The sequence below is a fragment of the Archocentrus centrarchus genome, unplaced genomic scaffold, assembly GCF_007364275.1.
Source record: "Archocentrus centrarchus isolate MPI-CPG fArcCen1 unplaced genomic scaffold, fArcCen1 scaffold_30_ctg1, whole genome shotgun sequence".
Classification (NCBI taxonomy): Eukaryota; Metazoa; Chordata; class Actinopteri; order Cichliformes; family Cichlidae; genus Archocentrus; species Archocentrus centrarchus.
In genome coordinates this window covers 2,846,306-2,872,564 of record NW_022060259.1, presented here as the reverse complement: position 1 = coordinate 2,872,564, position 26,259 = coordinate 2,846,306, and the positions used below count along the sequence as shown (strand labels likewise).

At 43.0% G+C, this 26,259-nt stretch overlaps 1 protein-coding gene across 1 annotated transcript in view; it reads right to left on the bottom strand.

Annotated features, from left to right (window-relative positions):
- LOC115776288 (scavenger receptor cysteine-rich type 1 protein M130-like) overlaps nucleotides 1-26,259 on the bottom strand; it is a 216,784-nt gene that overhangs the window by 176,574 nt on the left and 13,951 nt on the right. The window contains exons 6-7 of the mRNA XM_030723904.1: nucleotides 17,695-18,000; nucleotides 17,329-17,616 (exon numbers count right to left, since the gene is read on the bottom strand). Of these exons, the coding sequence (XP_030579764.1) occupies nucleotides 17,329-17,616; nucleotides 17,695-18,000 (594 nt within the window). The remainder of the gene's footprint in view (nucleotides 1-17,328; nucleotides 17,617-17,694; nucleotides 18,001-26,259) is intronic.

The following is a 26,259-nucleotide window of genomic DNA, read 5'->3' as shown; positions in this document are numbered from 1 at the left end:
GGCTGACAAAGAGTCAGAGCTCTGTAGAGCTGAGTATTCCTTTCACTTTAACTAGTAGTGACTTCATGGATTTCTTTACATATAAAATTTTAGACATTAGAGAAAAAATTATTCATAACCATCTCAAAGATTTATCTTCATGTTCGGCTGCTTTCAGCACTGCTGGTATTTGTTTAGACTCTTGAAGATAAAACTTACTTACTCTGGGTGGCATTACTTTGGCTTCCAGTAACACTGTGAGAAATCTTGGAGTCATTTTTGACCAGGATATGTCCTTCAATGCACATATTAAACAAATATTTAGGACTGATTTTTTCCATTTGCGCAATATTTCTAAAATTAGAAACATCCTTTCTCAGAGTGATGCTGAAAAGCTCATTCATGCATTTATTACTTCTATGCTGGACTATTGTAATTCATTATTATCAGGCTGTCCTAAAAGCTCCCTGAAAAGCCTTCAGCTGATCCAAAATGCTGCAGCTAGAGTACTGACAGGGACTAGAAAGAGAGAGCAGATTTCTCCCATATTGGCTTCTCTTCATTGGCTCCCTGTTAAATCTAGAATAGAATTTAAAATCCTTCTCCTCACCTACAAGGTCTTGAATAATCAGGCCCCATCTTATCTCAAAGACCTCATAGTCCCATATCACCCCAACAGAGCACTTCGCTCTCAGACTGCTGGCTTACTTGTGGTTCCTAGGATACTTAAGAGTAGAATGGGAGGCAGAGCCTTCAGCTTTCAGGCCCCTCTTCTGTGGAACCAGCTCCCAGCTTGGATTCAGGAGACAGACACCCTCTCTACTTTTAAGATTAGGCTTAAAACTTTCCTTTATGATCAAGCTTATAGTTAGGGCTGGATCAGGTGACCCTGAACCATCCCTTAGTTATGCTGCTATAGGCCTAGGCTGCTGGAGCATTCCAATGATGCACTGAGTGTCTTTTTTCATTCACCTCTTTTAGCTCTGTTTATACCCCACTCTGTATTTAATCATTAGTTATTATTAATCTCTGTCTCTCTCCCCTCAGCTCCCCCTCCCTGAGCCTGGAACTGCTGGAGGTTTCTTCCAGTTAAAAGTCAGTTTTTCCTTCCCACTGTCACCAAGTGCTGCTCATAAGGGGTCGTTTTGACTGTTGGGTTTTCTCTGTAATTACTGTGGGGTCCATACAGTATAAAGCACCTTGAAGCCATAGTTTGTTGTGATTTGCCACTATACAAATAAAATTGAACTGAATTGAATTGTTCCTTCAAGACTAATTAACCTGAATAAAACCCAAAGATATAACCATCACCATTTAAAGAACTGCTCAGGGTGAAGGAGAAACTGATGACCTGAAAGTTGTGGCCAGTAGGAAACTGGAAACCATCAGCTAAGAAAGCTGGTGTAGGTGTCAACCCGGTCAACATGATGTTACACAGATTATGTCACTAATGGGCTCACCTGAACAGGTGAGATGCAGGAGTACAGTAGAATAATCTGATGTTGCACACTCCATCAGACTAGATCCAGACTCAACACAATCTGGTTTAATCTTCCACACAGATGTGTCGTTCTGTACTCTCCATTTATAAGTAAGAGCAGAGCCACAGTGCAGATGTGCACAGACAACAGCTGCTGCCTTCAGGGTCCAGTTAAAGAAATCCACTTGTCTCCATTCTTCCAGATGTTTCACCTCCAGTATACCTGCACAGCGACTGACTCCTCCCACCAACCTGACATCATCAAACTCTGAACAGAAAGCAGAGAGTCATCAGTAAAGAAATGAATTTACAAAGATTAAAGTCAGACTTTCCTGCTGATGCAGAGTCTTTATTTTTCTCAGAGGTCTCTGTTTACCTGTTGAATTGTGTTTCCCTTCAGCTCGGACTCCTGAAGAGAAAATCAAGGAAACCATCAGCATGAAGCAGGACTTTGATCGAAGCTCAGCCCAAGAAGAACAAACTCTTTGAGGTTCTGCTGTCAAACATTTTCTATGAGCACAGAAACAGCTGCAGTAAATTCATTCAGTGCTGGCAGGGATGAAGAAAGACGACCCAAGCTTAGAAGAAAGAGGAGAAAGGCAGGTGGAGTAAACTACACCCTCTGATAGAATACAAATCCTCGTACCTGAGCACATCTGAACTGCAAGCTTTAACTTCATGCATGTGCCAGATCAATGAGTGCAAACTACATGTGTGGAATGAACAGTGCATTTTAAATGGTCATGAGTGGAATTAATAAAAGGAGCAATGCAGTCAGACAGAATCATGAATCTGAGAATCTGTCATTTTATTTTCTAGCACATCAGAGTAAAACTGCAGCACAATAACCTTTCTTTGAGTCTAAAGAAGTACACATGCTTTCTGAGCACATTCACATCCATCCAGGGGGTGGGAATTGACCCCCTCGTGAGACCTCCAAACATCCAGAAGAGGGCGCTCTCAGCATGTTTTCAGCTGTGCTACTTGAATTGAATTCCCTGCAGTGAATCTGAGAGAGATAAGAGTCGCCTTCTCCTCTGTGTTATATGGCTGCATCACCTCCATCACTCACAGTCAGAGGTCGATGTTGGCTTAAAGGAAAACTGTTATTTTCCTTTGATCATCAGATATGAGCATGTGTGTGTGTGTGCCATCTCTCGCGTGCGCGCGTGCGTGTGCGTGCGTGCAATGTCAGTGTGTTGAGATTATTCAAAGTGCTTTAGAACTAAAAAGAAATGAGAAGATGTAAATAAATAAAAATAAAAGTTTCCATTCAAATCAAAATGTTATCATTCATTTTTAACATGTAACAGAGCCAATGGGAAAAAAGAGAAATGTTTTAATTTTATCCCCTCATCACTCAGCCTCGTTTACGCTGCTTGTCTCCTACTGTTACTGTTTTTATCAACTGTCTTATTAATGTCTGCTTATTAAAGTCTGGTTTTCTCTACTGAGCTAATGGTAGTGAACATAAGAGTGTGTGGAAGATGAACAATCATCTATATAGACTTTTATTTTGACAAATTATTTTAAATTATGCACACATACTCATATCAAATTCATACAACATCAAACAAACCTAAAAAAAAGAAACATGAACTCTGTTTTAATACAAATGAAAGGTTTGGGGCTTTAAGGGCCATCTCCAGCTGTTTCCTTTTTGGTGCATGTATGAGCTGATTAAGGAAATTATTTTGTAGAGGAGTTCAGTGTTGTTCTTGTGCAACAAGAAAAACTGCACTGTACTTCTGCTTCAGCAAGAACAGGAAACTGAGGCTACATTTCATATGGGTTCACCATAAAGTGGGCAACAAATGAAAAATGTTGCCTGGCCTGATGATTTCTTCTGCAGCATTCAGATGGTTGAGTCAGAATTTGGTGTAAACAACATGAATGCATGGATCCATCCTGCCTTGCATCAGTGGTTCAGTCTGGAGGTGGTGTAATGGTGTGGGGAATATTTTCTTGGGACAGTTTGGGCTCCTTGGTACCAACAGAGCATTGGTTTAACACCACAGCCAACCTGAGTATTGATGCTGACCATGTCCATTCTTTTACGTCCATAGTGTACCCAATCTTAAATATGAACAATCAGGCATTACTTAAAAGCCGTTACTGGGCCCAGCTGTTTCAGCTACTTATAGGCATTTCTATTCAGTTCAGATCAGTTCAGTTTTATTTACATAGGGCCAAATCACAACAACAGTCACTTCAAGGCCATAAGAAGATCATTTGTAGCCTTCACTAATGCTGTTTCTGCACTGTGATGAATTCTGAATCCTGACTGAAACTCTTCACATAAATCATTCCTCTGCACATGATCAGTTAGCTAGAAATAAAAGGAAGGTGAGAGAGCAGAGCATCTTTGGGATGTGGTGAACAGGAGATTCTCATCATGGCTGCAGCAACTGTGCGATGCTGTCATGTCAAATGGACCAAAATCTCTGAGGATTATTTCCAGCACCCCGTTGAATCTGTACCATGAAGAATTACTGCAGCTCTGAAGGCAAAAATGGGTTCAACCAAAGACATAAACGGCATGTATGTTCAAACTATCGTAAAGTTAATATGTGAACTCCTTCAGAACAGTTTGTTACCTTCGGTCAAAGAAACACCATTTCTTGTTGTGCTTTAGGAGATGTGTGAGAAATTTGAACAAACGATTGTTTTCTTGTGTCAACAGAACTCAATTTAAGAGAGAGAAAATGAAGAGTTGCAGTTTTAGGCGTTTATTTTGCTCTGCTCAAATCAAATATCCACAAAATGAGATTTTATAGAGGTGGGTAAAGCTTTTTCTGATTGTGCTTCTGTTGAGCTTAAGTGTATATAAATGGAAGCTGCAGCACAGATCTAAGAGTTGCAGTAACCCATTCCTGTTAGGATTCTAGCAGCAGCATTGGAAATGTGTCCTGGTCTTGTTGGAGCCATCAAGCTGCTTTGCACTAGTCCCCTTCTCATCTGGGATATCAGAGTGATGATTTTGGCTCAGCGTTCATACAGTAACTGAAACTTTAATCTACACCAAGATGACCCTGAGATCATTCATATTTGTGTTACTGATATATTTGCATATATTTGATTTTCTCAGCGTGCACACAGCAGGTCTGAGTAAGCGAAAACATCCAATCAAATCAGTGAATTCTTTGAGCAACTCTTTAAACCAGACTCTTACCTGAGCTCCACAGCAACAGCAGCAACAGCAGGTGATCCATGTCCAGGTAGACTTCTCTCTGTCTGCTCACTGCTCTGATCATCACATGTGCTGTGCTCAGTAAATATCTGCCTGCAGAAAGAGGCGGGTCTGATTCTTTTTTAAAAAATCCTGAAAAGGAAGTGCTCTTGCTGCACTGACACGTCACATGTTCAGCTTTTCCTGAGTGTTTGGATTTTGTCTGCACAGCTGGAGTCGGTCACAAGAGTAATAACACAGACACAACAATTATAATTATTATTGTGGTGGCTGTGGCTCAGGAGGTAGAGCAGGTCATCTACTAATTGAAAGATTGGTGGTTTGATTCCTGGCTGCTCCAGTCTGCATGTCAAAGTATCCTTGAATAAGCTACTGAACCCCAAGTAGCTCTCTGATGCAATTGTCGGAGCATGAATGTGTGTGAATGTTAGATAGTAAGCACTTAGCTGTAGAAGGAAGTGCTTGTGTGAATGGGTAAAGACAAACGTGTTGTATAAAGCGCTTTGAGTATAAGAACTACTCCATCTACCATTTAATAAAGTTATTACTAACATATGGGAATAAACAGGGAGAACAAACAGACTCAAGTTTCTTCGCGAAAGCAATCACCACCCTGAGCTCACATACTGTAACTGTACAACACCCACATCTCTGTGCAATATTATATCATTTATACTGAACAACATCTATCACTCTTATATTGTGTAATATCCAATATTGATCCACTAGTGCAATACTCACCATATTCATTATTATATGTATATACTTATTTTATTTTTTTCCAATGTTTATATTTTTATACATTGTTTTATTTTATGTATACTTTTACAAGTTCTATTTTATATTTTAGGAAGTGTGACTTTCTACAGCATGGCACTGAACAGGAGTGGCCCCCCAATCTCATTGTACATTCTGTATAATGACAATAAAGGCATTCTATTCTATTCTATTCTATTCTATTCTATAAAAATAAAATAAAGACTCGTGGCCTGACACAATAACCTAAGGAGGTGATCATCTGCTTTATAGATGGAACCCTGCATTTGCCTATGAGCTGCCTGAAGCTGTAGAAGCCTAAGAACTGACAGCAGTAAGATAGCTGCACCGACTGACCCACATGAAGAGTTTTTTAAAGCCTCAGCCTCAGCTTCAGAAGACCCCTATGGAAATGTCAAAACGGGCCTAAGCTAGTGTGTGAGGTTGAGAGATACCAGCTAGATATAGTTGGGCTCACCTCAATGCATGGCCTGGGCTCCAGAACCAGTCTCTTGGAGAAGGTCTGGACTCTGTTCCAGTCTGGAGTTGCCCTTGGTGACAGGCAGTGAACTGGGGTGGGTATTCTTGTATCCACCAGGATTGTTGCCTGTATGTTGGAGTTTTCACCGGTAGATGAGAGGATTGCTTCCCTACGCCTTTGGGCCGGGGATTGGGTACTGACTCTTATTTGCGCTTATGCGCCGAATGACAGTTCAGAGTACCCACCATTTTTGGAGTCACTGGGTGGGGTGGTTGAGGGTGTTCCATCCGGTGACTCCATCGTCCTGCTGGGAGACTTCAATGCTCACCTGGGCAGTGACAGTGAGACCCAGAGGGGCATGATTGGGGTAATGGCCTGTCCAATCTGAACCCGAATGGTGTGTTGTTTTTGGACTTCTGTGCAAACCACAGTTTGTCCATAATGAACACCATGTTCGAACATAAGGATGTCCATAAGTGCTCGGGGCACCAGGACACCCTAGGTTGCAGGTCGATGATCGACTTTGTAATCGTTTCACCAGATCTGCGGCTGTATGTTCTGGACACTTGGGTGAAGAGAGGAACTGAGCTGTCAACTGATCACCACCTGGTGGTGAGTTGGACCAGGTGGTGGGGAGGGTGAGAATGCACTGGGAATGCCTGGCAGAGCCCCCAGTCTGCAAGACCTCCAATTCCCACCTCCGGCAGAACTTTGACAGCATTCTCAAGGAGGCTGAAGACTCCAAATGGACCATGTTCTGCAACTCCATTGTTGAGGCTGCTGCTCAGAGCTGTGGCTGCAAGGTGGTTGGTGCCTGTCATGGTGGTAATCCCTGAACCAGGTGGTGGTCACCAGAGCTGAAGGGAGCAATCAAGCCGAAGAATTAGTCCTATTGGGCTTGGTTAGCCTGTGGGACTCCGAAGGCAGCTGACGGATACCGGCAGGCCAAGAAGAATGCAGCTCGGGCGGTGGCCGAAGCAAAAACTCGGGTGTGGGAGGAGTTCAGTGAGGCCATGAAAAAGACTTTCAGATGAAGTGATTATGGCAAACTGTCCGGCGACTCAGGAGGGGAAAGTGGTGCTCTAATCACACTGTTTATAGTGCGGGTGGAGTGCTGCTGACTCCAGCCTCAACAGGCTTTAGTCAGGCAGTGGAAGGAATACTTTGAGGACCTCCTTAATCCCACTGACACACCTTCTGTAGTGGAAGCAGAGTCAGGGGATGAGGGGGATGACTCGCCCATTACTGGGGGTGAGGTCACTGAGGTGGTTAAACAACTCCTTGGTGGCAGGACCCCTAGGGTGGATGAGATTTGCCCTGAGTTCCTGAAGGCTCTGGATATTGTAGGGCTGCCTTGGTTGACACGCCTTTGCAACATCACGTGGCGATCTGGGGTGGTGCCACTGGATTGGCAGACCGGGGTTGTGGTACCCATCTTTAAGAAGGGAGACCGGAGGTGTGGGCCTGGCCTTGCTCAGGTGAACAAGAATTGTAATGGTACCACATGTTTATCTGCCCCAAGACACCCGCTGTCCTTTCAAATGGTAATTCAATTACCGTATTTTTCGGACTATAAGGCGCACTTAAAATCCTTAAATTTCCTCAAAAACCGGCAGTGCGCCTTATGTATGAATTCTTGTTGTGCTTATGACCTTGAACCAATTTTATGTGACACACTGCACTCAAAAATCTTTAAAAATGTTTTAGTGCGACTTTGGTAAGGAACGCTTCACAAATATCCACATTTTCCAGAGCATACAAAGTGTATGACGGGGGGGGGGGGGGGGGTGACACCCAGCGTACGCTTTTCAAACAGTAAGAAAATGTCCGTAATCTGGCGATCAGCACTGTTGCCAACTTTTGTGCAACAAAACTCGCTGTCGGCTGTCTCAAAAGTCACTAGTGCTACTTTCCCACCGCCGAGGAGTTGGTGCTCGTGCCACTGCTCGTGCTGTTCCCAATGAATGAGCGAAAAGCTTAAGAACGGGCCCGCGTTTCCACCGCGTTTCTGTGAACTGCTCCTTTACGTATGAGTGTGGGTGGGTCCTCATCTGGACACTAAAGCTGAAGCTCACAAAAGTGGGAGAACACGCTCCTCTTTGCTGCAAATACGTTTTAGGGTCCAAACCAAACTACTGCAGCATCTGTGTGCAGCACAGAGGGAAACACAGACAGCGATTAGAGCAAGACGACAAGTACGCACTTTGTGTCCTTTTATCTGTGATATGAACTGATACAAAGCAGCAAGTTCAGCCTTAGAGCCCAACCTAATTCACAGCTGTGAAAATTGCTGCGCTTTTCTACTGTAATACACATGTAATATGGTAGAAAACTTGATGTTGAAATGGCAGAGTCACGCCCTTCTGCCGCGTTGAACCCGTTTTTCGGCCGAGCACCGAGTGCTTCCATGGTGAAAAACCTGCCGAATGGTTCAAATAAATGCACCGGCTCTAGAACCCTGTTGGTGGGAAAGAGGCCTAGAAGTAGCTAAAGGACGAATCCAGGTCCGGGGGTGTGTGTGCTGTCTCCCTTGGTGCCAAAGAGAGGTCTGGGCGATACCACAGCGTATGAAGGGACGCAGTACGAGCGCTGTATGTACACAAAACACGGTGACAGCGGAGTTTTCAGGTTTCCAGTGTTGTGCCAAAAAGGGATTTCCTTTTTTTTTTTTTTTTTTACTATTTTTTCTTTGCTTACATCGGTAAATATACAGGTGCACAGGATTTATGAAGGGCTTATATATAAAATGAAGAAATTACTTGTTTTTACCCTCATTAATAAAGAATATATCACAGTGTCAGTTAAGACATTGAAGAAGATGGTGAGAGATTGCCAGCAAAAGTTGCACTTTTTTAAATGGTTGCTGTGTGACGCAACCAAAAAAAACAGTAACAACAACGAGACTGACTCGGATAATGAAGAGAGGGAACCCGGCATGCTTGATGCTGAAATCGCCCAACTGTTCAACTCAGACACTGAAGATGAGGAATTTGATGGATTTGTTGAAGATGAGTGATTTAAAATATGAGGGTATTTTTCTGTATTTGTTACAACTTAATAATATTCTGAGTTATTGTGAATGAGTTGAATAAAGTTCAGCTTACCTGATGCTTTTGTTTCGTTCTACATATGTTTTATCATGCGCCTTATAGCCCGGTGCGCCTTATGGTCCACAAAATATGGTAAATTCAACTCAATTCAAGTTGCCTCAAGGCACTCTATATTGTAAGGTAACGACCCTACAATAATTACAGACAAAACCCAGCAGTCAAAATGACCCGCTATTAGCAAGCAGGTTTTCCTTCTCACTGTCACCAGTGAGAAGGAAAAACTCCCTTTTAACAGGAAGAAACTTCAGCAGAACCAGGCTCAGGGAGGGGGGGGTCATCTGCTGCGGGGAGAGAGCCAGAGATTAATGATAACTAATGATTTAATGCAGAGTGGGGTATAAACAGAGTCAAAAACTGGGAACCCCCCAGCAGCCTAGGCCTACAGCAGCATAACTAAGGGAGGGTTCAGGGTCACCTGATCCAGCCCTAACTATAAGCTTGATCATAAAGGAAAGTTTTAAGCCTAATCTTAAAAATAGAGAGGGTGTCTGTCTCCTGAATCCAAGCTGGGAGCTGGTTCCACAGAAGAGGGGCCTGAAAGCTGAAGGCTCTGCCTCCCATTCTACTCTGAAGTATCCGAGGAACCACAAGTAAGCCAGCAGTCTGAGAGAGAAGTGCTCTGTTGGGGTGTTTGAATAGTGATATGATTGTAACCACATGTACCTACTTGCTTGAATAAAATATTTGATGTCACATTTAAAAAAAAAAAAAACACACAGAAGATTCATGTGATTGAGATTTAGTTAAAAAGATGATGAAATCTTCTGGTTAGTGTTGCATACTTTTTCCATGAAAAGGTCATTCTAATATATGAAATAAGACCACTGCTGGTTAGAGAGATAAAAATAGCAAATAGTTGACAGATCGGCCTAAAATGATACTTTTTTGTCCTCCAGTCTCCCTTATTACCCTTGAAACTGCCTTTGTTGATGTCAAAACTACTACTGCTCAGATTGTGAATATGTCCACAATTTGACAATAGCCAGTTAAAAAGATTAGATACAGTAACAAAAAAAAACAACAGATGGTGGCACAATCCTCATATTTTAACAGCAGGACTAAAAATGTTTTGGTGTCTTGGTTTACTGACAGAACAAACAGCCTGTGCCAATCTGTGTCATCTTTTTATTAAATCCTTTTATTAAACTGATAACTCCTGCCAGGAGTAACTTAGAGGGCATGAGCTTACTCATAAATGTCAGATGGAGTTTGTGCTTGTGTTAACAAATCTCTCAGCAAACACATCAAACTGGTGACTTTTAAGAAACTGAAGAAGGAAGGCGTTAATGTAAGAAACAAAAGTGTGGAAAAATCACTTATTTTGAATATACAAGTATATCATCCAAAAGAATTCAAATGTAGGATTGTTACCACAAAATAAGTGAACAACAGTAACTGTATTTCCATCTGAACATATGACCAAGGTTCCTATTTAAAGTTTAAAATGTTACATTTTAGTAAAAAGCAGCACAACCTTAGTGTGTGTGTGAGTGCTTATTGTGCCAGATGTGTTACTGCCATTACAGATGCTGTGGATATTTAATGCTGTGCTCATTTTCCCACAAACCCCTGCTGTTGTGTAACATTCCCACCTGACAACTTTAGAGGACATTTGAAATACAATAAGTCTCCTGATCAGCTGCAAATATTGACACATTTACTTTACTGTCTCATCAAAAACTGTTATTTTAAACACTGTTATTGAACCAGATCTGATTTTGATGCCCAACAAATCTTAATTTACCATCCTCACAGGATCATAAGCAGAAATCTGTAGAGGCAGAAAAACAGTAAGTGTCTTAGAAGAGGATAACCTGTAACCAGATGATCTGTGTTGAGACATAAAGTGTGTTTTTGTTATGTCTGACCAGCTTTTGGAGGACGGTTGTGTTTTTAGTTTATCAGTGTACAGAAATGTTTCATTCTGAACTACAGGTGTCAACAATATGGGTACTCAAGGCAATCTGAAAGGGTTGAACATAAATATATAAACCTCAGAAAAAAAACAGTGTATAAGAGAAGATAAAGTACAGACAGTATGAGGCTTTAGTATGACTGAAGAGCAGATTATTGATGACTGCAGGACTGAGTGGACTCTGAAGGAGGACAGAGGATGTTTCTGTGCAGTGATGCTCTCTAAACCCTTCGACTAAACTGTTCCTCTGAAAATCATCACTCTGCTGTTTTACAGTAACTCTGGAGAAGTTTTGAAATGAAGGGAAGGTTGGCTTGTTTCCTACATGCAGAAACATGCTGACACATAGCATATTAAATATCAGCTTGGTTCATTCAGGCCCCCTCATTTAACCCTTGGTGAGATAGAGCAGGCTGGAAGCTGATTTTAATCTGTTTCCTGGTGACCCAGCTGATTTTCTATTTGTGAGAACATTTCTGCTGAACTTTAATTTGATAAGAAGCTGCTGTCAGGGCTGCGGTTTGCAGCAGGAAATGAAGCATTTGAAAATAAGAATCTCTTGAGTGTGTCCTGGGCTGATCCAGGCAGCATTAACCCAGCACAGGAGAAACCTGCAAAGTCCATGCAGAAGGGCCCAACCCAGGTTTGAGCCCAGGTTTGAGCCCAGGTTTGAGCCCAGGACCCTCTTGTTGTGAGTCACTGCTGTAATCACTGAACCACCATCCTGCTGCTATTGAGTTACCATGACGACCAGAGTAAGCTGACGACCAGAGTAAGCTGCTGTCATCAGATTAAAGCTGTCAGCGTCTGTTTCTTATTTCAGCTACAGATGATAGCATCTGCTAAGAAACTGAGCTACTGCTGCAGCTCACTGTGATACTGTTTCTCCCAGAAACTGCACATTAACAGATCCCCAGATAAGAGCTGTAGGATACATTTTAGGGGTCTCCATGTTCCTTTTTGACAGCAAATTAAAACCCAATTAAAACCATAGTTACCAACAAATCACAGGGTTGAGCAGGTTCTGATGCAGGCTGTTTATTAGACATCTTAGTAGCACACAAATAGTTAAAAAGACACAGACAGTAGCAAAGTGAAGACTGAGACACACACACAGAGTAACAGAAAAGAAGAAAGAACCTGTTGAACATATCCCGGCTTCCTCATCACTCCCTCCGACCGAGGAGAGCCCGTGCTGAGATTAAGTATGAGTCCAAATAAAATCAAACTGTCCAAATGATCCATGGCGATGAGCAAGCTCTGTTGCAAATATATATAAGTATATTTCTAAGTACTATACTACTTAGAAATATACAAACACAAAAACAAAGCAAGAAGCCCTCCCGGGAGGTTGTGCCTTAGTAGTTGCTGGAAAAACGGACAACACGGACAAAGACAGTCGCTACATCTTCTCTCCTCTCTTCTCCTCTTCTAACCGTGGTATTTATACTCTTTCCCTTTCTTTGTCTAAGATTTGCGCTGAGTCTGCACTTTGTAAGCATACATTAGAAACTGTCATTAATTCTACTGACATTATCTGAAAAGGCACAAACATCCCGGAGCATCTTCAGTACATCAACAAGACAGTAAGAAAAATTCATCACAATAATTGTCAGAAACAACCTCCTTGTGGCCGTCCTATGGTACTCCTGGAGAAGGATTTACAGCTGCCCACACTTACAGAGGCCAGATATGAGGCAGAAAGTGGGGCCCATTTTGCCCCTGGACTTGTTGCACAGACAGATTTGCACTTTCTTGATTTGCATTTCCAAAATCTTTGGCTGTGCTACATAAGCAAGGAAGCCTATGGCTAGGTCCACTGGACAGATTTATCCCTATTACCAGTATAAATCAAAAAATGGGCAAACAGGATGACTGGTGTCCTATACATGAACCCAAAATCGGGCAGCTTTATGAGCTGAGACCCCTAAGCATGAATTTGACTGAGCAACAGGTTCATCACAGGGCTAGAGCCGAAGATGAGTATGCTTTGAATATGATCTGAGAGGGCCTGCTTGGCCACAGCAGACTGTTAGGGAGGGGTAGGAGAGCTTCTGGTGCCTGAAGACAAATAAGAGCAATTCAAACAGGCCTCAAATCTTCCTACTACTTTTAGACACACAATATGCATTTATTACAGTGTAGAAAGCAGTTTAGTTGCAAATAAACAGAAGTAGGAATAATAACTTTAAATGTCAGCATTGGGTGATAAAAATATTTCCCAACAGAGCCCACCTAAATGCTTCACATAGTTCAAGCAGCACACACGTCTACACATCAGCTGTTCAGAGAAGACGGTGTGAATCTGGACTTTCTGGTCGAATTGCTGCAGAGAAGCCACTTCTAAGAAATGTAAATGAGACCAGTGGAAATCTGTCCTTTGGTCTGGTGAGTCCAAACACCATCATGTCTTTGTAAGATGCAGAAAAGGTGAGCAGATGGTTCCTACATGTGTAGTTCCCACCGTGAAGCATGGAGGAGGAAATGTGATGGAGGTGCTTTGCTGGTGACGCTGTTGGAGATTTATTCAAAATCCAAGTTAGACTTAACCAGCAGGGCTACCACAGCATTCTGCAGAGACATGCTGTCCCATCTGATCTGAGCTTAGTGGCACCATCATTTGTGTTTCAGCAGGACAATGACCCCAAACACACCTCCAGGCTGTCTAAGGGCTGTGTGACCAAGAAAGAGGGTGATGGAGGAGAAACGGGCTGTGAGCACAAACCTGACCCCCTCCAGAGCATTCATTCACAGCTGTGGGTTTGAACTCTTTCAGGCATTTCAAAAGCCAAAATCAGCCAAAATCAGCCCACACCCCCGACTTTTCATCAATCACTGAAAATGGATCCAGGTTGAATTCCTCTGAAATAAAGCTCAGCATCCACAAACACTCTGTTTATTTTCCCTTCAGAAATCTCAGTCATTCAACATAGTTTCACTGCAGACTTTCCCTCGGTGTCCACACTCCACCTGCAGTGGCTCTGTGCCCCACCAGTGGCACCCACCCCTGAGACCCTTTTATTTAGACTGAAGACATTTCACAGAGGAAACTCCTGAAACATTGTTTTATTTAGATATTTATGCAATATATGTATAAAATCAATTTCTTAAGTAAAACATCAATATAAAGGTAAGAAAAGTTACTCAAAAATGACACATTTGACTAAAAAAACAGCAAATTTTTATACATAAAGATGAGAAAAATTACTGCAAGTCTCCTTCTTGTTCTGTAAGTAAAATCTGGAGTTACAAAGAATGAAAATAACTCAAAATCCCTAAATAGAAAGTCCTGATTTACAAAAATTAACGTGGCCTTGATTCCTGAAAATCTGACAGTCAGCAGAAAATGATCCATGTAAACCACAACAGAGCCAGAAACATGTTTTGATTAATATCTCACTAATATGAATAAACCCATTTTTTCTTAAACAAAAACTTCATTATCACCATATTTGATCCACCTACCCTGGACTGGGCTATATAATCCCACCCCTCTCCTGTTACCTCAGGTGTGCCTCAAGGCTCTGTCCTGGGGCCCCTCCTTTTTATCACTTGCCTTCTTCCTCTTGGCAATATTTTCCGTAAATTCCAAATCCATTTCCATTGTTTCGCGGATGACACCCAGCTCTATTTATCCACCAAGCTTAACTCTTCCCTCCCACCCTCCTCCCTCACCACCTGCTTATCTGAAATCAAATCTTGGTTCACCTCAAACTTCCCTAAATTAAACAGTTCACAGAAATCCACCCTATCCAAAGTTGGCAGTTTCTCCCTCACCATCAACAGCTCCTCAGTTTCCGCCTCCCTTCAGGTTAAGAGTCTGGATATCATCCTTGATAGCACTCTATCCTTTCACTCCCATATCAATAATATTACCCAGTCTGCATATTTCACCTATGAAACATAAACTCCTCCGCCCCTCCATCTCCCCGCATACCAACTCCATCCTTGTTCATAGTCTCGTTACCTGCTCGCCCTCGAGGCCTGGAGTTGGCCACCCCTGGACTATTGTAATTTCCTTCTAATTGGCCTTCCTTTACAAATCCCTCCAGAAGCTTCAAATAGTTCAAAACTCAGCTGCTTGCATTATCACCACAACCCCCTCATTTCACCACATCACCCCAGTCCTACAGCAGCTCCACTGGCTTCCATTTAAGTTTAGAATTCAGTTCAAAATTCTCCTGTTTGCATTTAAGGCCATCCACAACCTCGCCCCTCCTTATCTAGTCGATCTTCTTCACATCACCTCCTCATCTTGCACTCTCCGCTCCTCCTCCTCTATCCGCCTTACTGTTCCTCCTGCCCGCCTCAGTACTATGGGAACAGAGCTTTCTCCCACTCTGCTCCCCAGCTGTGGAACTCTCTCCCACCATTGACAATATCGACTCTTTCATATTTTCATATGACAACTCAAAACTGACCTGTTCCAAACTGCAAATCACTTTAGTTCTTTTGCTCATTTTAGTTTCTTTTAGTTGCTTTTGTGGTTTGTCTTGTTTTCTACCGTGTAAATTGTCCTTCGGTGTCATGAAAGGCACTTAAAAATAAAATGTATTATTATTATTATTATTATTATTATTATTATTATTATTATTATTATTATTATTATTATTATTATTATTATTATTATAGCTACGGCTGACTGTGGACCTCAAAATCGGTGTAATAATAAAACACCTGTGATGAAGGTAAGCTGTAAGCTGGTCGGTCTCAGCAGGCGTCTCTATAATCCATCAATACATGAACACAGGGATTCAAAGAGGCCCAGACTTTGCTGCAGGCAGCTTGTGTTTGTGCTCAGTGACTTTCTTCAGCTCCATCACCTCTGCTCTTCATGTTCCACTGACTGTTTTACTCACCAACCAACATCAGGAAGTGTTACTGAGCTCAGAGAGCAGCTGAGCAGCAGGCTCATTTTCTCTTCTCTACAATCAGACTTCTTTTTGCAACCAGAGGAGTCTCCCCCTGCTGGACATTAGAAGGAATGCAGGTCAGAATTAGGCACATGTGCATCTTTTATATAGAGTCTGTGCTCTCTGCATGCTGCCTGTCAGAGAGCTACAGGATAATTCCAGCCTTGTGGTTAAAGTCAAATCCTTGACTGAGCTGATGGTCGCTTCTGTTTCTGCTCACAAATTTATCAGGATGTCCGATGAGCTGCTGGGACGTCCTCCTCTCCATGAGCTCCTTCTTCAGCCGGCCCTCCTTCAGCTGCACAAACACCGAGTTTACGCTCCACCAGCTCAATGTGCTCCCATCTGCCTGACTTGCGCCCCCTGCTGGCCTGAAGAGAAATGACGGCACACAGATTAGACCGACTGCATCGCTCCTCACTTCAGTTCAATAAACAGACTGAGGGCTTCACTGTGAGCTGCAAAGAGTTGCTCAGTACCTTACAGTAGAAGTACAAGACAACGTTCTCCAACAGCAGAATCAGCGGCAGGAGGACCACTCTGATGATGAGACCTGTGGGATCTGATCAGATACATTCACAGCCATCATCAGTCCAGCAGCTCTCATTAAACTCAGACTGCAGCAACCTGAAAATGACCTGTTTGATTCAGTTACACTTTGGACCGAACGTCAGTGACTTAGTGTCACAAATTTGTACTACAGCTTCATCTCTTGTGTGTAAAAGTGAACAAAGGGATCTCTGTCTCTTGGACCTTTTCATTACAAAGAAGAACCAGCTCAGTTAATTCTGCCTCTGGGTCGAGGACACTTGTAAAGTCTTGATTTTTAGGCTCCAGAGTTTTTACCTGCTAGTTAAATTGAAGCTTATAATGTGAACTCAGATCAGAGTTGTTTCCTGTGTTTTGTCTTTTCCACTTTTTTCTTCTGTCCTCAGACTGAATGTGTGAATATCAGCAGGTTGATGTTGATGGCTGAGCTCTGCTTCATCTTACCTGAGACAGTGACAGACAGCAGGCGGCTCTCAGAGGAGAAGTTATGGGAAAAAACGTAGACGTCATAAACACAGCTATAACTTCCTTGGTGGGCGGGCTCTGCTGCAGGAAACAGGAAGTGAGCAGAGTGATTGACAGCTGCCTGTGTGTATTTGTATACTTTGTTAAAGGTGAGGTGGAAGGAGCCTCCTGGGTACTGTGGCTGGATGGAGCAGCTGATGGTGAAGTTGGAGCTTCTGGACACCAGAAGCCCCTGCTGCCCCTCGGAGACCCCGTCCATGGAGGACAAAGAAATGATTGGCTGAACCAGCAGGTCTGTAATCACACACACACATGATGGTTAGTAACAGTACAAGGTGCACTCAGTTTCCTCCAGGTGTGTCATCTCAGGTGATGTTCAGCAGTCCATGGAAGGTTTGAAGCTTCCAGAATCTTTTCACTTCATCCCAATTTAAAAAAACACTGACTGTCATTGGAAATATGAGTGTTATTCATAATGTCACAGACTTACCTGAGCAGGTGATATTCATGATGGAAGAAGAGTAATTTGATGCTGCACAGTCCCTCAGAGCAGATCCAAACTGAACACAGTCATGTCTGATCACCCACACAGCCAAGGGTGAGGACTCCTCTCTCCATCCTACAGAAACAGCAGAGCCACAATCCAGATGTTCACAGACAACAGCCGATTTTTTGATCATCCAATCAGAGCCCTCCACTGGTCTCCAGTCTCCCAGATGTTTCACCTCCAGTGTTTCTGCACAGCGGCTGGCTCCTCCCACCAACCTGACATCAGGTTCTGAACAGAAAGCAGAGAGTCATCAGTAACAGAATAAAGTGAGTTTGAACCAAATCAAAGCTGCAGCTCCTCTTCTACCTGAGCAGGTGAGTCCAGCAGCTTTGCCAGGTGAGCAGCTGTTTCTAGCTGAGCCTGAGCTTCTACAGTCCAGGAGAGCAGACTCATGGCCTCCACACTGGAACTCTCTGCTCCACACCGGAGCCTCCACTTCTCCATACAGCGCCCCCTGGAGAACCGAAGGAGGCCCACAGCCAAGCTCCCTACAGACCACCTCTGCATCCTGCTGGTCAAAGTCAGCTTCACACACTGAGGACCAGCTCTGGTTAGACTTCACCTCCAGTCTGCCTGAACACAGACTGGAACCATTCAGCAGCCTGACAGAGTCTGGAGAGATCAGAGAAGATCACACAGAGAGATCAGAGAAGATCACACAGAGAGATCAGAGAAGATCACACAGAGAGATCAGAGAAGATCACACAGAGAGATCAGAGAAGATCACGCAGAGAGATCAGAGAAGATCACACAGAGAGATCAGAGAAGATCACACAGAGAGATCAGAGAAGATCACACAGAGAGATCAGAGACAGCAGACACACAAGAAGAAGAAGATGGCAGCAAACAACTATTCACTGATTCACACTCAGTACAACAACATCAGTTCATCATTAATAGCAGTACACATATTAAATCCCGCACACAATGCAAACATGTTAGCCCATCCATCCATCCATCCATCCATCCATCCATCCATCCAGACCCAGACCCCCAGTCGCCTCCTCGAGGTCGTCCGGAGGGACACCAAGGCATTTCCAGCTGACAGATACAATCTCTCCGGCGTGTCGTACGTCTGCCCTGGGCCGTCCTCCTGGTAGGACATGTCCGGAACACCTCACCAAAGAGGCGCCCTGGAGGCATCCTTGTCAGATGCCCGAACTACCTCAACTGGCTCCTTTCGATGTGGAGAAGCAGCAGCTCTACTTTGAGCCCCTCCTGAATAGCTGCACTCCTCACCCTATCTCTAAGGGAGAGGCCAGACACCCTTCAGAGGAAGCTGATTTCACTACCCAAAGCTCATGAACATAGGTGGGGTAGGGACTTAGATTGACCTGCAAATCTTTTACACTCAGCTCTCTCTTTACCACAACAGACCAGTGCTGCATCTGCATCACTGCAGATGCAGCCCCGATCCGTATGTCAATCTCCGGCTTCCGTCTCCCGTCACTCATGAACAAAACATTGAGATTCTTAAACTCCTCCACCTGAGGCAGCAACTCGTCCCTGAACTCGAGTGGGTGCTTCACCCTTTTCGGGCTGAGGACCATGGCCTCAGACTTAGAGGTGCTGATTCTTATGCCAGCTGCTTCATACTTGACCGCAAAACATGTTAGCAGGAAATTTAATACACAAGATCGTTCCACTACAAGGCTCCATCCTTGATCCACTTTTGTTTTTAGTATACGTGCTTCCTTTCAGTGAGATCATCAATGTTGCTCATCACTGCTATGCAGATGACACACTGTTATATGTCCTTCTGCTGTCCAGCAACCTTCAGCAACCTTGATATTAATTTCACCTAGCTGTGATGCTGGCTGTCCCAAAACTTCAGATTTAACAATGACAATTCTGAGGGGTTACTTACTGGGCCAAAAAAAAAATTCTTCTTCCTTGGTATTCAGTAAGCTTGATTCATTGTCCAAAAATGTTCCTAACCTGGGAGTATTGTTGACACTGAGCTCGGCTTCAATGCTGAAGGAAAAATGTTCAGGCTGTTGCTCTTTTAGGTTAAAAAAAAGAATTCAATCATTGTCTTTAATTCCTGCCTGAACTATTGCAGTGCTCTTCATACTAGCATCAGTCAGAGCTCACTTCACCGTCTCCAGCTGAGTCAGAGCGCTGCTGCCCTGATTTTAACTGGTACCAAGAAATATGAACATGTTATTGCTGTACCGGCAGATTTACACCAGCTGACTCTTAAATATTGTATTGATTTTAAATTCTGGCTCATCAATTTTAAAGCATTACGTGGCCTTGCTCCAAAGTACCTTAAAGACTTATTAACCTCTTATGTGCCTGGGTGTTTCCTTAGATTTGGGAACTGGGCTCTGCTGGTTATTCTGAGGTCTCAGCTAGTAAACAGAGGTAACAGAGGCTTTTGCCATCAAAGCTCCCAAACTGTGAAACAGTCTGCCCATTGAGACCAGAATCAAATACTCTTTATTGTCTTTTATCTCGCTTACTAAAATGTTGTAATTTTTTTGTTACCTTGAATGAGCTCTGTTCTCTAGAACAGAGGTCCCCAACTTCCGGGCCCTGGACTGTTACTGGTCTGTGGGTCATTTGGTACCGGGCCACACTAAAAGAAAAAATAACTTACATTATTTCAATTTTACATACTATCTGAAGTTGAATGATGTTTTATTTTGAAAAATGGACAGATTCTCTCTGTTCCATCCATCTTGACTTCCTCTTGATGCACATCAAGACGCTTGTCTCAGTCACGCAATATGTCAACCCCTAAAATCAAACCCACAAGCTGGCAAAAATGAGTTGCAGGGAAACAAGCTCAGGGCTCATGGTGATTCTGCATTATGGTGAGCTGTATTTTTCATGGGGTTTATACAGTAAAAATTGCCTGAGTCGAAGTGGCACGAATTAGATTTTTACTCTAGTCGGATGGCATCTGTAGGTCACAATTTCTCCTAACATTAATTCCAATGAAATCATCTCCTAAATCAGTCTGATTTTCACCTACCTCGGATAGAAAATCTAGTCCAAATTTAATACATTTCCATTTAAATGTGATTCATTAGCTGGATGAGTTTGGTGCTAAACTCCTCCTCAGCTCCCATCCATCACTACGATGCATCAGCTCGTTCATGCACAACTACAGTGGGGCAAAAAAGTATTTCGTCAGCCACTGATTGTGCAAGTTCTCCAACAAAGAAAGATGGGAGACGTCTGTGATCCCCATCATAGGTACACTTCAGCTATGAGAGGAAAAATGAGAAAAACAATTCAGGAAATCAAATTGTAGGATTTTTAAAGAATTTATTTGTAAATCATGGTGGAAAATAAGTATTTGGTCAATAACAAATAAGATTTCTGACTTTCACAGATCTGTAACTTCCTCTTTAAGAAGCTCTTCTGTCCTCCACTTGTTACTTGTATTAATGGCACCTGTTTGACCTCGTCATCTGTAAAAAAGACACCTGTCCAGAGTCCCCAAACTCAACCATGGCTAAGACCAAAGAGCTATCGAAGGACAAAAGGAAGAAAATTGTGGACCTGTACCAGGTTGGGAGGAATCTACAATAGGCAAGCAGGTTTGTGTGAATAACTCAACTGTGGGAGCAAGTGTAACTAAATGGAAGACATGCAGTACAAGATCATTGATAATCTCCCTTGATCTGGGGCCCCACGCAAGATCTCAACCCATGGGGTCAAAACAATCATGAAAACGGTGAGCAAAAATCCCAGGACTACATGGAGGGACCTGATGAATGACCTGCAGAGAGCTGGGCCTAAAGTAACAAAGGCTACCATCAGTAACACACTACACAGAGAGCAACTCAAATCCTGCAGTGCCAGGCGTGTCCCCCCTGCTTAAGCCAGTACATGTCCAGGCTCGTCTGAAGTTTGCCAGAGAACATATGGATGATCCAGAAGAGGATAGGGAGAATATCATGTGGTCAGATGAAACCAAAAGAGAACTTTTTGGTAAAAACTCAACTCTTTTTTGGAGGAAGAAGAATGCTGAGTTGAATCCCAAGAACACCATACCTACTGTGAAGCATGGGGGTGGGAACATCATGCTTTGGGGCTGTTTTTCTGCATTGGACAGGACGACTGATCCGTGTTAAGGAAAGAATGAACAGAGCCATGTATGGTGAGATTTTAAGCCAAAACCTCCTTCCATCAGTGAGAGCATTGAAGATGGGACGTGGCTGGGTCTTCCAGCATGACACTGATCCCAAACACACCGCTCAGGCAACGAAGGAGTGGCTCCATAAGAAGCATTTCAAGGTCCTAGAGGGGCCTATCCAGTCTCCAGACCTCAGCCCCACAGAAAATTTGTGGAGGGAGTTGAAAGCCTGTGTCACCCAGGGACAGCCCCAAAGCATCACTGCTGTAGAGGAGATCTGCATGGAGGAATGGGCCAAAATACCAGCTACAGTGTGTGCAAACCTGCTGAAGACTTACAGGAAATGTTTTACCTCTGTCATTGCCAACAAAGGTTATGTTACAAAGTATTGAGTTGAACTTTTGTTATTGACCAAATACTTATTTTCCACCATGATTTACAAATAAATTCTTTAAAAATCCTACAATGTGGTTTCCTGGATTGTTTTTCTCATCTTGCCTCTCATAGTTGAAGTGTACCTATGATGGGAATCACAGACCTCTCTCATCTTCCTATCCAGGAGAATTTGCACAATCAGTGGCTGACTGAATACTTTTTTGCCCCACTGTACACTCACTAACAACACCTGGAGATCACTTTAGTGTTCAGTTCATTTCACCAGAGATGATCATAGCAAATGCAAGAGGAAAGCGTGAGCTACAAACGCACACTTATGTGCAAAATTGTGAGATTATAAAATTTGCAGAAGCAAATCCAGAGATGAAGCAGAAGCAATTGCAGCAAAATTTGATATTAGACCCCAAACTGTTGGATATTTTCAAGAATCAGATTTTATCTGACTTACATTTAAGATGGATTTTTTACAAGTCAGATGAACTTTCATGGGTCATTTGAATCCGACTTAGGCGATTTCTACTGTATTTGTGTATCTTAGTTTAAATGTTACCATGGCGATCAGCGAGCATTGTTGGCAGATAGGATGTTATTCATGCTGTGGCGAGATGTTAGGAGGACACTGATGATAGAGCTGCATACAAATACAGTGGATTCCCATTTATCATTATACTTAAAAAATATCACACTTTTGATTACTGTCACATCATTTATTTTGATATATTTATCTGCCACACCTTAAAGGCCGGTCCATGGAAATATTGTTTAACGATAAACCGATCCGTGGCTCAAAAAAGGTTGGGGAGCTGTTGGGACTTGTTTTTACTCAAATAATAATTCAGCAGCTGGCTCAAAACGCTAAAGGGCAGAGGGGAATTAAAAACTATTATTTGACTTAAATAATGATTGAACTAAATAACTATGCAGTGTCTGAAGCAGTGAGCTAAACAATTCAAATAAAGAGACAGAGACACAGAGAGCAGATAAAATGTGAAATCAGAGGTCAGAGTGTTCTCACAGCTATAAAAAGATCTCGGTGTTCAGCCGAGCCATCACGGCTCAGGAAAAATATGTCCCGTATAAGAACCTTGGTAAATTCAGACTTCAGTGATGCACTAATCTTGTTGCTCAGCTGTCGTGGCTGGGATAATATGTTTGGTACGTAAAGTCCCTGATAAAATCGCTAAAACACTGCAGTATTAAAGTGAGGTGAACAGTAAACATCACCCCCCTCCCACTGCTTCAGGAAAATGCAAAATAGCCACGTTCCGAGAGCGAGGTCTGCTCTGTAGGTGTTTTCCTTCCTGTTTAGGGTTTCTAGGCTGCCGATTGGATGTGCCAAGAGGCTGGGACCAGCTTGTGCACCCACGAAGGGGCGGGCTAAAAGTTTAAACCACAGCCCACCCCCACCTGTTTTGTGCTGCCGATTGGACGAGCCGTGCCAGGGGGCTGGGACCAGCTCAGGGCACCAACAAGGGAAGGCAAGGTTCTAAACCAAAGCCCGCCCCCACCTTTTGAACCAATAGGGTTGTGAGTAGTAGTGACATAAAATGTTCAGCTCAGAGGAAGCCATCTTCTCTGGTGAGGTTGGTTGCAGGTAACTGCTTGCAGACTGCGATTTTACGAACTGAGAGGATCCATGTACCGTATTTTTTGGACCATAAGGTGCACCACATTATAAGGCGCAATATCAATGAACGGGACTATTTTCATACATAAGCCGCCGGGTTATAAGGTGCACGATAAAACATATGTAGAGTGAAACAAAAGCGTCAGATAAGTCGAACTTTATTCAACTCATTCACAGTAACTCAGAATATTGTTCAGTTGTAACAAATACAGAAAAATACACTCACATTTTAAATCATTCATCTTCAACAAATCCATCAAATTCCTCATCTTCAGTGTCTGAGTTGAACAGTTGGGCAATTTCAGCATCAAGCATGCCGGGTTCCCTCTCTTCATTATCCGAGTCAGTCTCGTTGTTCTTCCCGTTTTGTTTTGGTTGCACACAGCAACTATTTAATTGTTAATAAAAGGGCAACTTTTGCTGGCAATCTCTCCTCATCTTCTTCAACATCTTAAGAGATGCTACAATATATTCTTTATTAATGAGGGTAAGAACAAGTCATTTTTTTCATTTTATATATAAGCCCTTCATAAATCCTGTGCACCTGTCTATTTACCGATATAAGCAAAGAAAAAGATTTTTTTAAAAAAAGGAAATCCCTTTTTGTCTCAACACCGGAAACCTGAAAACTCCGCTGTCACTGTGTTTTGTGTACATACAGTGCTCGTACTGCGTCCCTTCATACGCTGTGGTACCACCCGGACCTCTCTTTGGCACCGAGGGGGACAGCACACACAGACCTGGACCTCGATTCATCCTTCAGTGACTTCTAGTGACTTTTGAGACAGCCGACAGCGAGTTTTGTTGCACAAAAGTTGGCAACAGCACTCAAATATACGGGCCAGCATAGATGAAAACAGACCAGGAACATGTAGAATAAAATTCATCATCGTTTTCTGCGGTTTACTGGGTACGGTTTCTATTTTTGGAACAATGCTTCTTGTTGAATTTATCTCCGGCTGCTTTCCATACCTGCTGTGCTGCACTAGCAGCTTGTTCCTGTCTAATATCGTCAGTAGAGTCATTTTGTGAATCTATGATGGACTATTTTAGAGAATTCAATGAGGCCTTTGAACTGATCTGCCAGACCGGAGGAAATATCGCTGCAGTCCACGCAATGGTGGGGTGGTGTGGATGCCTCGGCCATCGGCGGTCAGACGGCAGCGCTCAACTATTTGAAAAGCATACGCTGGGTGTTACCCCCCCCCCCCCCCCCCCCCCGTTGTACGCTTTGTACGCTCTGGAAAATGTCGATATTTATTAAACGTCCCTCACCACTAAAATGCACTAAAACATTTCGACAGATTTTTGAGTGCAGTATATCACATAAAATTGTTTCAAGGTCAGTAAGCACAACAAGAATTCATACATAAGGCGCACCGGGTTATAAGGCGCACTGCCGAGTTTTGAGGAAATTTAAGGATTTTAAGTGCGCCTTATAGCCTGAAAAATATGGTACGTGTGGTTTTTCTGATTCTTCAATATATAAAACTCTTGCATGAAGACTAAATTGTTTGTGATTCATTTATTCACAAGCAAAAATTCATGCACTAACAGACCACTGGTTTAGAATACAGGAACAGGAAACACTGTTTGTGCCACAAAGGTACTCATTACATCAAAGTCAAAGTGAACTTTATTTTCAATCAAACCATGTAATAGTACATTACACAGAAGACTGAAATTTCATTTCTCCAAACCCCAAAATGTGCAGTATTAAAAACAAAAATGACACACAACTAAGCATAAAAACCGAAGCACAGACTAAATATAAAACACTACTAGACATAAAATGTAAATAAATAAATAAATATTAACAGATGAGACAACATAAGACAGGCAGTGGGGATACAGTTACAGGCTAACACAGTGTACCAGAATGTAGTCAGGTTGAGGTATGTTACTCGAGTGTAGTGGTAATAGCACAGATTATTTTGCAGACGTTGAGTCTGCCATTTTCACAGTTTGCTGGTCATTTTATGTGTGTTTTCATGAGTGAGTTGAGCAGCCTGATGGCCTGTGGGAAAAAGCTATTACTGAGTCTGGTAGTCCTGCCATGCAAAAGGCTGTAGCGCTTGCCAGATGGTAGGACGGTAAACAGTTCGTGTGAAGGGTGTGTGTGGTCTTTGATGATGTTGATGGCTCTTTTCTGGCAGCGGTATGAGTATAGGTCCTGGATGGAGGGTTGGGCTGATCTGGTGATCTTCTCTGCTGTTCTCACCACCCTCTGTAGGGCCTTCTGTTCAGCAACAGAGCAGCTGCTATACCAGACTGAGAGACTGCTAAAAATACTCTAAGATATCCTGATGTAACCACTGTTTACATAATGAATACAGCATATTTTTCTGCTTTCAAGTTGTGTCTGCTGTCATAAAGAAGCTGAAGCTGCGTGCATTTTATGTACGAACATACTATCAGAACTTAGACTTGCTGAGGCGTTATCCAGTCTGTCCTGAGTCTGCCCCAGAGCCTCTTATCAGTTGGACAGGCATGAAGCACTTCCTAGGAGGTGTCCAGGAGGCATCCTACTCAGGTGACCAAACCGCAAAATTCTAGTTCTGGTCCCGAGCCCAGATGAATGGGAGAGCTGTATCAGGAGGGGCATGAGCGCTAGGGTGGAGGAAAGGAGGGAGCCAGTGGAGGAGAGTGGGTTCAGGGTTACTGTGTATACTGTATAGCTGGCTCAGCTCTCCCTCGACTAAACAGTCCTGATAAAGGTGGAATGTTCATCAGCAAACGGTCGCGAGGAATACCAGTT